Genomic DNA, 13,357 nt, shown 5'->3' with positions numbered 1-13,357 from the left:
ATTGGCTAATCGGGAGGACCGGGAGAATTCCCGGTGGGCCGGTCCGTTTTTTGGCCGCGAGGGCCGGTGTCCCTAGCTCCAGAATCTGTTGCTCTCAGCAGTCACACTCTTTAAATTAATTAATTTATTAACTTGACCACAGTCTTCTTATTCATTATTTTACCGCAGCTCTGCTCCTCTTATCTATTTTTTATCTATGTTGTGGTCGAGTGGTTAGCACGTTAGGTTACAACGCCACCGACCTGGGTTTGATCCTTGTTTGAGTAACTAATTTTTTTCATATTTATTGTTAAGACATATAATACTGTTAGGGTTGTTGAACATTTGAAGTTCTAAAGCAGCTGTTTCTCAAAAAAAAAGATGTGATAGTGTAATTAGAAACTGAATTGGAAATGACCTTATTTTAATATAGTCAGTCGTGAACTGAGGTGGGCCGGTCTGAGGCTTGAAACTCCAGGGCTGAAAAGGAGTCCCACTCCGGCCCTGGTGTAAGCCCTTATGAAGTGGATCAAGGTGTTTTTGGAAGAAATATTAACCCTTGTGTACTGTTCAAATTGACTCTCTTTTCATTATGTGCGTGGTTGTTTTTGACCTATTGACTGTTCTGGTTTTGCAATTAATAAAGGCCTTTTTAATGGAAGTCAATATAGCAAAAACAGCCACCAACATAACAAAAGGGTAGTAAATATGCCCAGAATGTATTGTTGAATTTTTGAAAATGTCAAAGCAAAATATGAGGCCAAATAAGATTTGTCACCAAAAGTCATTCCATTTGCTGAAACAACGAGAAAGTTGTGGCCACATTAAGCCTCAAAAACAGCCCAGAGGGAATGAAGACATCCCCAAGAGCACATAAGAGTTAAATAAATACATATTTTTTGTTATTATCATTTTTATTAATCAGTGCATCTTTATTTATAAAGCACTTTAAATCCAAAATGCCTAGTAAACCATAAAACAAACAAACAATAATGAAAATCTACAGGTATAAAAGGCCAAAGAGAGAAGATGAGTATTAAGATATTATTTTAAAACAGACAATGAAGAATGGAAAAACTCTTTAACTTCAATCACTGACTTCTAGTGGTGGCCGATTACATGTAATGCACGGCAATGTACACAATTAATGAAGCATGATTTAAGATGGGTAGACACACGTATGCAATATAGCAAGATTAATATACTGTACTGTGTAAAAGTATACAGTAACACAAAGCCAACTAGTTCTTGTTTGTTATTTTCGGTGGTGAACAAACAGTGTGGCAAGAGGTTCCTGCAAGATGCGTCTATTCCCAAAGCTTCCATTATAAATGTGTCTTACGTCATACATAATATGTTAGGATAGCCAGATAAAGGATTGTCAGGAGACAGGAAAACAATTAAACAACACTCTGACTGTGTTCATCTGGAAGAAAAAAAGTCATTTAGACCAAGGATGGTTTGAAGGTGTGCAAGCTATGGGATAATTTTCATTTTTGAGTGAACTATCCCTTTAAAACATCTCTGGCAGAGAATCAGCAAAGTGGTAGAAATACTTCTCAGGGATTCTGGTCCATATTCACATGACAGCATCACACAGTTGTCAACCAGCTGATCAATCTCAATGGGCACCCTTTCAAATGTTGTTTCAGTCATTATAACATGCCCATACTAAGACTGTCATCAAAACAACTTGATTAAATGACGTCCTATAACTGACACAAAAGGTTATGTTCCCAAAGATCAAGCAACCGACCGCAACATACTTTAACATGACAGCTATTGTTATTGTGTGCCGTTTGTGGGCTCTGAAGCACAAATTATTTATTATGTAGGGGAAACAAGCTACAATCGTTTATTATTAATAAAAAGCTCCATGGCGATAAAGCAGTGCTGCATTTGTACATTATTTATGTAATATTCCAGGTATGTTTTTGCAAATATGAATGACAACATAGAAGATTGGATTGTAGGACTGAAAAATTCAGCTCTGCCATCACAGAAATACATTGTTTTAAACGTATTAAACAGAAATGTACTTTTAAAACATAGTAATGTCTGATAATAGTATTGTTTTCACCTTGTGTGTGTGCATGTGCAGGCCCGTGCAGAGACTGTCCAAAGGGCATGTGCAGGATAAAGGGGAGGGGGGGGGGGAGTGAAAGCGCGCGTAATGAAGAGCAGTGTTATCGCGCGTGTACTGATCAGCTGTGTTGTCGCACGCCTACTGTCGTACTCAAGAGCGGAGTTGTCGCACGCCTACTGAAGGGCGGGACCGAAGGTGTGCCGCGTCGCGGGGGCACTTTTGATCATTTTGGAAGGGCACTTTCTATCCAAGACTAAAAAGGGCATGTGCACTGCACAGGTTGAGCCCTATGTGTGCACGTGCCTGTGCATGTGTGTACGTGTTTTTGTGACATATCAGGACATAAATGAGTAATAATAAGGTATGACACAGGTAATACAAAATTATGGTGAAATATGAGGACTTTGCTGATGTCACGCAGAATTGTTTTTTTAACCCAGGCTCATTCTGAAAATGTACTCCCATGTACATTTATGGAGAGCATCCCAGAAGGTACTTTTTTTTTGGGAGTTTTTGTTTTCGCAAATCCACCAGAAGCCGCTATGTAAGTTTTTCGAGATCAGAAATTTCTCTTGCGAGTGCAATTTGCACCTGCTCTTCTCGAGTAAATCCACCAGAGGTCAATGTCGACTGACTGACTGACTGACTGACTGACCGATCGACTAACCCACCCATTCCCCATCCCTAACACAACTAATAATATTTTCAAAAGCACTGATTGACCCTCCCACCGCCTTCCCTAAACCCAACTGATAGTGTGATCAAAAGCACTGATTGACCCACCCACCGCCAACCCCACCGTTGGAAAAAGAAAAGCCCCTAGCCTGATTTTAACCACGTTTTCAGATTTTACCACATTCTCCCATGTTATGTACTTGTTTATTTAATTTTTCAGCTTTTGATTTTATCTTACCTGCTTTCTGGAACTGGAACATGGCAAGCCACTGAACAAACTGGTAGCACTGGAAAAGTGGTCCATATGGAGGTAAGCCGTCAGCTGGTAAGCGCGAAAAGAAAGGCCGTCATACCGCCCCATAGAATTCTTTTTAATGACGAAATGCACCCATACGTAGATCTGGATACATAAATCGTGATGTCCAGAAATGTATAGAGGGCTACGTTTTCAGAATGAGTCTAGGATGAGTTTTTTGCATGAAGTAAAACTGTAGATAGTTTTTTGTGAGGGTTGAGTTTAGTGGTAGGGTGGGGTTAGGGCAAAAGAAAATACAGTTTGTACAGTACAAAAACAATGGAAACCTACTGTATGTACTGTGGCTACAATTCACAAAAAACAAACGTGTGTGTATACCGTTTTTTTGTATTCCTTACACTCTGGAGACATTTAGTCAAGTATAGCAATTGTAAAGTTTGACCTTGTGGGGACATTTTTTAAGTCCCCATGAAGAAAAATGACTCAAAGTATATGAAAATGGTAAAAAATATATATAATTTCACAAAGGTATAAAAATTATTTAGTATATAGGGAGTTTCACAAAGATGTAAAGCTATATGTGCTCATGTGTGTGGTCAAAAAAATGCAGTGTTCAACCCAGGCTCATTCTGAAAACTCAACCCTATATACATTTCTGGAGAGAGCAAAATTCACAAGCTATGTTTTTTTGCAGTTTTTGTTTTCACAATTCTACCAGAGGCCTCTGCGTATCCTTTTGAGAAATTTCTCTCGTGAGTGGCATTCATGCCTGCTCTTCTCGCGTAAATCCACTAGAGGCCACTGTCGACTGATTGACTGACTAACTGACTCACCAATCGACTGGTTCACCCTCCTCTTTCGTAAAAACCCAACTGATAGTGTTTTTAAAAAGCACCGATTGACCAGCGTCCACCCACTTCCCTAATCCCAACCGACAGTGTTTTCAAAAGCAATCCAGAAAAAGAAAAGCCCTTGCATTAGCCATCGCCTGATTTTTCCAATGTTTTCTGATTTTACCACTTTCTCATGCTGTTTTTTACTTGTTTATTTAATTTTTTTTGGCTTTTGTTTTCGTCTTACTTGCTTTCTGGAATCGTTCTAGGCCAGACTCGAACCCCATCGTCACGATCAACTCCTCTCTTTGTCTCAAGTCCACTGACATATGCCCCGTAGCATTCGTTTTAAAGACGAAGTGTTTAAAAGACGTTCCTCTGGCTACATAAACCATGATGTCCAGAAGCAGGGCTATGTTTTCCGAATGAGCCTATGTTGGCAGTGTTAGTCATCATAACAAACTAAATGTTTTACTTCTTCACCCAAACTTTTAAACAGGTATTTACTGTATTTATCTTTAAACTTGAAACCTATTGGAAATCTTTTTGGCTCAAAACTTCCGATCTAATTTACCTCCATAGATTATACATTTTTTTACATTAAAAACAGCGTATTATTGTCATGGTCACCAGCGATCCAGCCTGAGCAGATCGCTGAAATATACACTGATCGCTAACAGACTAAAAATACACCATTTCATGGACCACAAGATCCAGTCATGCACCACACACACTCACAGCAGTTCCTAATCCTGACTGATTGCATACACACAGCCGGAGGATTGTCAAGGACTGATTACATGAACTATTTAAGCAGCACAGACACACACACTGTTGCTGAGTCTTGTTTACTGTATTGGTGACACTACAACACGTTTCCTTTGTCTTGCTTTGCTGTGTTTTGAAACTCACCTTGTTTATGTTTATTTCTGTCTGCTGCCTGCCTTCTGACCATCTGCCTGTGTATTTGACTATGACTCTGGATTGCTCTGTTTGCCCCTGTGTTGACCATTGCTTACCTGACCTCTCTAATAAAGCTGCATTCGGATCCACACTTCCTTTGTCAGTGTCACATTCCATGACAATTATGCGGCTAGATGTTGCAAACAGATATTTTCTTTTTTTATTATTCACTTTTTTATGTATAGACATGAACATACTTGTTTGTAGAGCAAGTAGTTTGACCGTTTTCTGCATTTTATTATTTGTCCCATAGGCAACTGAATCAGAAGTTCTAAAACAATCGTAAAAACGAGCGTACTTCCGCACTGCAGAATAAGGTCAATAGTTTTATTTAGTTGAGGCAACTGAGGATCAAATGCTAAATTGACTGAAAACTCACAGCTGAGTAAGAAAAGTTCTTCAGGTTTTTTTTTTTTTTTTCGTTTTTTTGACATTAGTTCATCTCATTTAAATCTTGAAGAACTTGTAGATTAGAAGATTTCAGATCTGACTCACCCGAAGAGCAGAACACTCTGAGGACCCAAAGGCAGGCCGCGGCTCTGCGTGCGTTTTCCACATTCTGCCGCAGCAAACCCAACACCACCAGAACAGCATCTGCCTTCTGCGCTTTCAGACCAATTTGGCGATCTGAGGGAAATAAGAAAATGATGTTCCTCTTTGACATTTATAAAGCACGCATTTGTAATGTCTCATCCTGACAGTGTTTTGCTCACTACGGGGATCGTGGAAAGCTTCATATTTGAGCTCTTGGCAGCTGCGATGAAACAGATTGCTTTGCTTTGGAGATCAAAACCACATTCTGGGATGTCTAATGGGAAAGTGAGGTATTAAAGGAACAACGTCACTTTCAAAATCCAACAGATTCATTTTAAATTAAAACGCAACAACAATGAATCCACCAATCAATCAGTGAATTTAACAACAACAACAAACATTGGAATTAACATACAAAAAAAAGGCAATTATATTTTTAAATTATGATTATACAGTTTGGTTGATATTACTATTTAAAAGTTTACTAGATACAAAAAGGGGAAACTTTGGTTTAAGAAGTGTCAGTTCTTACTATTAGAATTAGTGGCTTGTTACCTACCTATAATATATCTCTGATACCGACATGAGCAAGAACTCAAAGAAGCAGTGATTAATTGAACTGTGAGGAGGGAATGATACATAGAATGACCGAAAATCCACCTCGATTGAACAGATAATTGAATTGATTTGATATTTGTATCATATCTGTTTAACATTACCACAATAACAATTAAATAAGTGGGACATTAGGAGTTCACTGAGGGAAATATCAAAAGTCATAGTTGATTGTTTGTTAATAGTGAGAATTGTACCTTAAAATAAAGTGTGATCCAAAAAGGATAAGCTTTGTATAACAAAATAGAATACAATGGTTAGCTCTGTGTGTGTGTGTGTGTGTGTGTGTGTGTGTGTGTACATGTTTTTGTGACATATCAGGACTGAAACATCTGTATAATGACACAGATATGGCACAGGTATTACATAAAGGTGGTGAAATATGAGAACACAAGCTTATGAATCGCACAGAATAAGTGTTTTCAGAAAATGTACACAGTTTTCTATAAGGGTTGGGTTTAGGAGTAGGGTGGGGTTAAGGCAATAACAAATGCTGTTTGTACAGTATAAATAAAATAGAAACCTACTGTATGTAATGTCCTCACAATTCACAAAAACAAACGTGTGTGTATGGTTAAACCTAGGTTAACCCTAACCCAGTGTGATATCCAAACTCTAAAGCAGAGATGCCCAAAGTAGGGTCCGCGGGCTAAAGTTGGCCCATTGTAACCTTTGATATGGCCCACCATTCCATTTTAGAAGAGAGTGAGAATGATAGGGAGGGTTGGTGTGTTTTATTTCAGAACTAAAAAAAGCTAACTGAAATTAAATGTTGTATATAAATCAGATTTTTAAAAAATGGAAATACTGTCAGCAATATTGTGAGCAAATCACGGCAAAAACCAGTGTTACTCCATTATGTTACAAATGAGAATGTTTTTACTGTAGTAAGTTCATTATTAATATGTAAAAAACAATACTGTTTATTAAATCAGGAAATTATCCATGGCAACTATATTCACCCCTGGCCCACTACCCTCAATCAAATTTGGTTTCTGAGCCTTCATAAGGAAAAGTTTGGCCACCCCTGCTCTAAATCAGAATTTCCCCATGACCAATTTCTAATAAGTTCAACATAACATTTTAATGCCATTACAGCATTAAACATGGATTACAAAAAAAAACCCTTCATGTTAAAGAAACGGTTTACCCAAAAGTTAATCTCTAAGATTCCAGAATTTCTACTTTATAAGCACTAATAAGTGATTGATTCAAGGCAGGATGGATCCATGCTTACATGTTGTTGATGCCAAATTCTGACTCTACTATCCGAATGTCGCAGCAAAAATTGAGACTCATTAGACCAGGCAACGTTTTTCCAATCTTCTATTGTGCAGTTTTGGTAAGCTAAACTGCTGCTCACTGGATATTTTCTCTTTTTTGGACCAATCTCTGTAAACCTTAAAGATGGTTGTGCATCAGATAAGCCCATCTGGCACCAACAACCATGCCACGTTTAAAGTCACTTAAATCACCTTTCTTCACCCTTCTGATGCTCGGTTTGAATTGCAGCAGATCGTCTTGTCCATGTCTACATGCCCAAATGCATTGAGCTGCTGCCGTGTGATTGACTGAGTAGAAATTTGAAATTAACTAGCAGTTGGACAGGTGTACCTTATAAAGTGGCCGGTGAGTGTACATGAACTATTAGTGGATCTGTAAACCATTATGAACCACTTATAAATCCAATCGTATTATTAAAAACCCCAATCCATAAAAACACACTGGCTAAAGAGGGAAGCAAGATAAATCATTCAAATGACCCAACATCCCTTTGGCCTAGTGATTACAAACACTTAAAAAAAAAACAGCAAGATCGCACACAAAAATCCTGCTCTCACAACAGATGGAGTTTGTTTTTAGAAGTGTTTAGTCTAAACGGGATAGATGAAAAAACACTGCCTGCTGTTTTGACTCTGGGTTCATTAGGACAGGCTTCAAAGTGTGAGAGTGGAAAGCTGACAGACATTGGATCTCCAGCGAGGGTTTAAAACTCTCCTCCTTGAATGACATAACATCCAAACATTAAAATGTACTCATGACACTCAGACAGTGACCTGTGACCCTGCAGGACTGAGGGCTTTTTCCTGACCCCAGAGTGACCCTACGTTTGCTGTCTGCACCTTCTAGGCTGGATCTGACTTATGGGCTATTCACACACACACACACACACACACACACACACACTCACACACTCACACACGAGGCATGGCTATTTTGGGAGAGGTGCTATTTATAGTTATTCGGCAATGAATTCAGAAACACTGAGATGATTAAATTATAAATCATTGTGAACAGCATGAAGCATTTGGAATTGGAGAGGGGAATGTGGGTGTTATACTGTCTTTAAAATATTATTTCTGATGCCAGTTATATTATAGTTTTCTTTTAATTCAGCTAATTGGCAAAGAAATTTTTTTAATGGAGTTAAATAACCTAAATAAATAAATAAAAGCTATACCAAAATAATAACAGAGAAAAATCTAATGTAAAATAAAAATGCAGAAAATCATAATTTTATAATAAACCACAATGAACAAAATAAAGCCTGCACTCTCTGTAATTCTAAAATAAACCATCGTTGTATATATATATATATATATATATATATATATATATATATATATATATATATATATATATATATATATATATATATATATATATAAAATAAGAAAAATATATACAGGGTGATTCAAAAATAATACCACAACTTTGAAAATCGAGAACTCTGCAAAGAAGAAAAGGAGAGCTAAGCTCTTTCTGTCGTCAATTTAAGCAAGCTCTAAAGTTTGAAAAAACGTTGTTAAGTACTCTTCACATTGATTAATTACCCAAAGTTCCATCATGTTTCTTTGATTAAATACAGATTTTTAAAGTTGTTTTTGAATCAACCTGTATATAAATATTCATTCTTTCATTCCTTCATTTTCTTTTCGGCTTAGTCCTTTTATTAATCTAGGGTAGCCACAGCGGAATAAACCGACAACTTATCCGGCATATGTTTTATGCAGCAGATGCCCATCCAGCAGCAACCCATCACTGGGAAACATCTATACACTCCCATTCACACACATACACTACGGACAATTTAGTTTACCCAATTCACCAATAGCCCATGTCTTTGGACTTGTGGGGGAAACCGGAGCAGCCGGAGGAAACCCACGCCAACACGGGAAGAACATGCAAACTCTACACAGAAATGCCAACTGACTCAGTCAAGGCTTGAACCAGCGACCTTCCTGCTGTGAGGTGACCGAGCCGCCCTGTATATAAATATCTATAAATACATTACATTAAACATAAACATTTATAACAATAATATAAATATTTATTTAAAAATATAACATGAAAAAAAAAGAATATTCTCTAAATATTGTGCAATTAACTGAAATTAATGCTTACAAAAAATAATAAAAATAGTAAAGGCAACAAATAGTCATTTAAAAAGCACATACAATTACTAAAACCTAAAATTGAAATGAAAAAATGTGAATGCGTAAAAATAAAAATGCAATTTTAAATGTTTAAATAAAAGATAATATCTTTAAAATAAGGGAATGAACAACACAATTTCACTGCAATTTGTACCTTTTTGATTTAGTGGCTAATTTGTACAATCTCATTCGTACAATTTAGTATGATTTGCTTATCCCCCAATGACGGTTGGGTGTTGGGTGCCATGCCTCCTTTGTAAAATCATACATTTTGTGCAAAATTGTACGAATTAGCCACTAAACCGACAAAATGTAAAGTACTTACTCCTTGTGAGATCAGGCTGGAATTATACAAACCATTGCCACTAGTAAAAAACACCCATCATGATTATAAAACAAATAAATCATAAAAACAGTGTCAGTCATTTTTTGTCTCCACCCCTCCTCTCTAAACTCCTCCTCTCCATGACTCACCTCTATGGCCCACTTTGGCTAGCAGGTGCAGCAGTGGCAGTAGGATGGTATAGTTGGGTGTAAAGCTGCGCGCCGAATTCACCAGAGCCGTCAGCAAAGCCTCGCTCCCTCCTTTTGATATCATATGATGAATCCGTCTGTCTGTGCCTGAAGAAAACCACCGACATCATTTCACCGCAAAATGTCAAATTTAGTCTGATAATAATTTGCTACTGGCATTTTATCGCAAGATGATGTCTGGGTATATTTTCGACTTTTTTCCTGAACTTTAGTGATTAGAACTTTGTGCTGGAGGCTGGTGAATAAATTTGGCTAATTGCTTTGCTGTGAATTAATTTCAGATGACAGGATTAGGGTGGTAGGGCTCCACCTCTACAAGAAGTATTATTTGATAAGTTTGTTTGTGAATAATAGATGTGGATAAGGGTAAGTTATGAAAACAAATATGGCTGAAACTGTTATTTACAATTACATTGTGGGACTGAATGTGCATTGACGTCAGGTCTCCTTTTAACAGTAACTTCAGTGCTGCTATGAGTGCTTTAAAAGCTTTTATTTTAGAGATAATGACTTTCCATTAATACAGATTTTTTGATTGATGGAAAAAATGAGTGCATGAATGGTTGGAAAGAAATGACATATTGATGGACAGATTAAAATGACGGAGGGATGGATGGATGGATTGATGGATGGAAGAGACAGATGAATGGGTGGATGAAATGAAAGGGTGGGTGGGTGGATGGATGGATGGATGGACGGAGGGATAGATAGACGGCTGGAAGGAAGGAACGAAGGAAGGAAGGAAGGAAGGAAGGAAGGAAGGAAGGAATAAAGAGACAGATGGATGGATGGATGGATGGATGGATAAGACAGATGGATAGGTGAAAATATGGGTGGATGCAAGCATGGAAGGGATGGATGGATGGATGGATGGATGAGACAGATGAATGGGTGGATGGATTGAAAGGATAGGTGGATGGGTGGATGGATAGAAGGAAGGAAGGAAGAAAGGAAGAGACAGATGGATGGATGGATGGATGGATGGATAGGACAGATGGATAGGTGAAAGTATGGGTTGATGCAAGCATGGAAGAGATGGATGAATGGATGCATAGATGGATAAATGGGTGGATGGATGGATGGATGGATGGATGGATGGATGGATAAAAGGGTGGACAGACAGACTGACAAACGGATGGATGGATGGATGGATGGAAAGAACAAAAGAATAGGTGGATGCATGGAAAAGATGGATGAATGGAAAGGATGGATGAATATGTGGATGTATGTAAAAGGACGAACGGACAGCCAGACGAATGAATTGATGTATGGGTAAATGGATGGATGGACAATTTAATAAAATGATGGATGGATGGATGGATGGATGGATGGATGGATGGATGGATGGATGGATGGATGGATGGATGGATGGAAAGCACGAATGGACGGATGGATGGATGAGATGGATGTATGGGTAACTGGATGGATGGATGGATGGATGATGGATACAAATGATGTATGTATGTATGTGTGTATGTATGTATGGAAATGGACACATGGATTGACTACTGTAAATCACTGGATACAAGCAAATCAAGTATGGATGAATGTATGGATGTAAAGGATGCATGGATAGATGGATATTAACATGGAAAACTGATGAATAGACAAGCTTATTAAAAGTTAGCCATTAAGACAAAATTTAACACAAGGACATCATTTAATTTCAGTGCCCACATTTAAAGAACCCTAATATATGACATTTATTTTTATGAAGCTGTTTTTTTTTTTATTTACATTCTTTTTTAGACACACAAAGTGATTCCTTTCTCACGGTTGAAGAAACTAAAAAATGTCAGCACACTTGCAAATCAATGCAGAGATGCGACAGAAAAAAAAACAAACCAACAGGCTGGCTCTAAGAAAAGGGTATCTCACCTGCCGACAGCAGCTCATCCAAGACATTGAGGATGTTTAGCATGCTCTCCATGTCTCCAGCATTCTGGAAAAAGAACAACAACAACAATAAAAGATTTCTTAAGCTGAATCAAGCCTCAGTATAAACACCTATAGCCTAGACACACAGTTTGGCTCAATGACCAGGAACAATCTAAACAACTCCTATAAAAGTATTCACACATGACATCACTATTGTTATATACGAAGTGTTGAGTGTCTCCTGGCTGGCACAGCGAAATCTTCTAGCGTTATGTGGGGGGTTTTCAGAACACTATGGGACTCGAACCAGGCAGGGACCTGGAGCCCCCCTGGTTAAAAGCAGCAGCAGTTGACGGGTTAGCGGTCGGGGGCCGTAATCCTCAGAGAAGGAACTCCACAGCTGGGGATTCAAGCTTCGGCTCTCATTACAGGGCAAAATTGACAGAGAACGAAAGAGAGAGAGAGAGAGAGAGAGAGAGAGAGAGAGAGAATAGCACATTGTCCTACCCCGCTGGCCTTTCTTTCTGACAGTAGCCATTGAATACTATTAGCCAACTGCACTGCAAAGAGATCCGTCCTGTCAGGGAGTCGTCACTCTTATCCTCATTAGTGAACGGACAATAGAGACCAGCATTAGCCGGGCAGGCATACTTTAGATGTCAATGGGGCTCGTTTTTGCGGGTATGGAGATGTATTGTTTGGAACTTTATTAATAGAGACATTCTGGAGGGTTATTTTAATATTATACTTGTATTATGCTTGATTCTGATTGGTCAAAGTTTTAAGGTGGGCAATTATATTCAGGGAACCCTACAGCTAAGGTAGTTCAGAACACGTTTTGAAAATGCATTGAAGTGCTATACTAGTGTTCCAAAGGAAGTTATTTCAAAGGTCTTTACAGACTGAAAGTCTTTTTCTGCAGGTTGATAAATGAAAAGGCTTTTAAAGGGGTAGTTCACAAAAAATTGAAACCGACCGCATTTACTTACCCTCGTTGGTACACATCAACATCCATAGCAGGGGAAAAATATTGGTCCCACTTTATATTAAGTGTCCTTAACTACTATGTACTTGCATCAAAAAAATAAATACAATGTACTTACTGTGTTTATGATGTATTTGAGGACACTTGTGGTGCTTTTGAGTTGGGATAGAGGTTGGGTTATGAACAGGTTTGGTGGTATGGGTAGGTTTAAGGGTGGGTTAAGGTGTAAGGGATGGTCAACAATGTATTTACAAATGTAATTACAAAAGTTAATTACAGATGAAATTACATATTAATTCCTGTGTAAGTACATATTAGTTAAGGCCACTTAATATAAAGTGGGACCAAAATATTCCTATGGAAGTCAATGAGTTCAAAAAAAAAAGAAAGAAAGAAACTCAAATAGGTTTTGAACAAGTAGGGAATTTTCTTTTTTATTGGGTGAACTATCCCTTTTAATCTCGGATATACGTTAGATAATTTGACAGTTGCAATAATTGCTAATAAATTTACATTAACATTTAAGTCAATGGTCTCAGCGAACAGCATTGCTCAAAATATCTTCGCTTGTGTTCAAAAGAA

The 13,357-nt window shown here is 37.9% G+C and overlaps 1 protein-coding gene across 50 annotated transcripts in view; it reads right to left on the bottom strand.

Moving 5' to 3' along the window:
• The window catches only part of agbl1 (AGBL carboxypeptidase 1), a 395,646-nt gene that overhangs the window by 237,393 nt on the left and 144,896 nt on the right, over positions 1-13,357 (bottom strand). For all 50 annotated transcript variants that reach the window (XR_012400282.1, XR_012400287.1, XR_012400283.1 and 47 more), the window contains 3 exons: positions 11,791-11,854; positions 9,853-9,999; positions 5,288-5,419 (listed from right to left, as the gene is read on the bottom strand). Coding sequence is in view for 43 of the 50 variants with exons in the window: in XM_073942875.1 (XP_073798976.1) it covers positions 5,288-5,419; positions 9,853-9,999; positions 11,791-11,854 (343 nt within the window). In the remaining 7 variants the exon portion in view is untranslated. The remainder of the gene's footprint in view (positions 1-5,287; positions 5,420-9,852; positions 10,000-11,790; positions 11,855-13,357) is intronic.

This window comes from Danio rerio, chromosome 25, assembly GCF_049306965.1.
Source record: "Danio rerio strain Tuebingen ecotype United States chromosome 25, GRCz12tu, whole genome shotgun sequence".
NCBI lineage: Eukaryota > Metazoa > Chordata > Actinopteri > Cypriniformes > Danionidae > Danio > Danio rerio.
The sequence above is the reverse complement of the archived record's forward strand: the minus strand, read 5'-3'. Positions and strand labels throughout refer to the sequence as shown.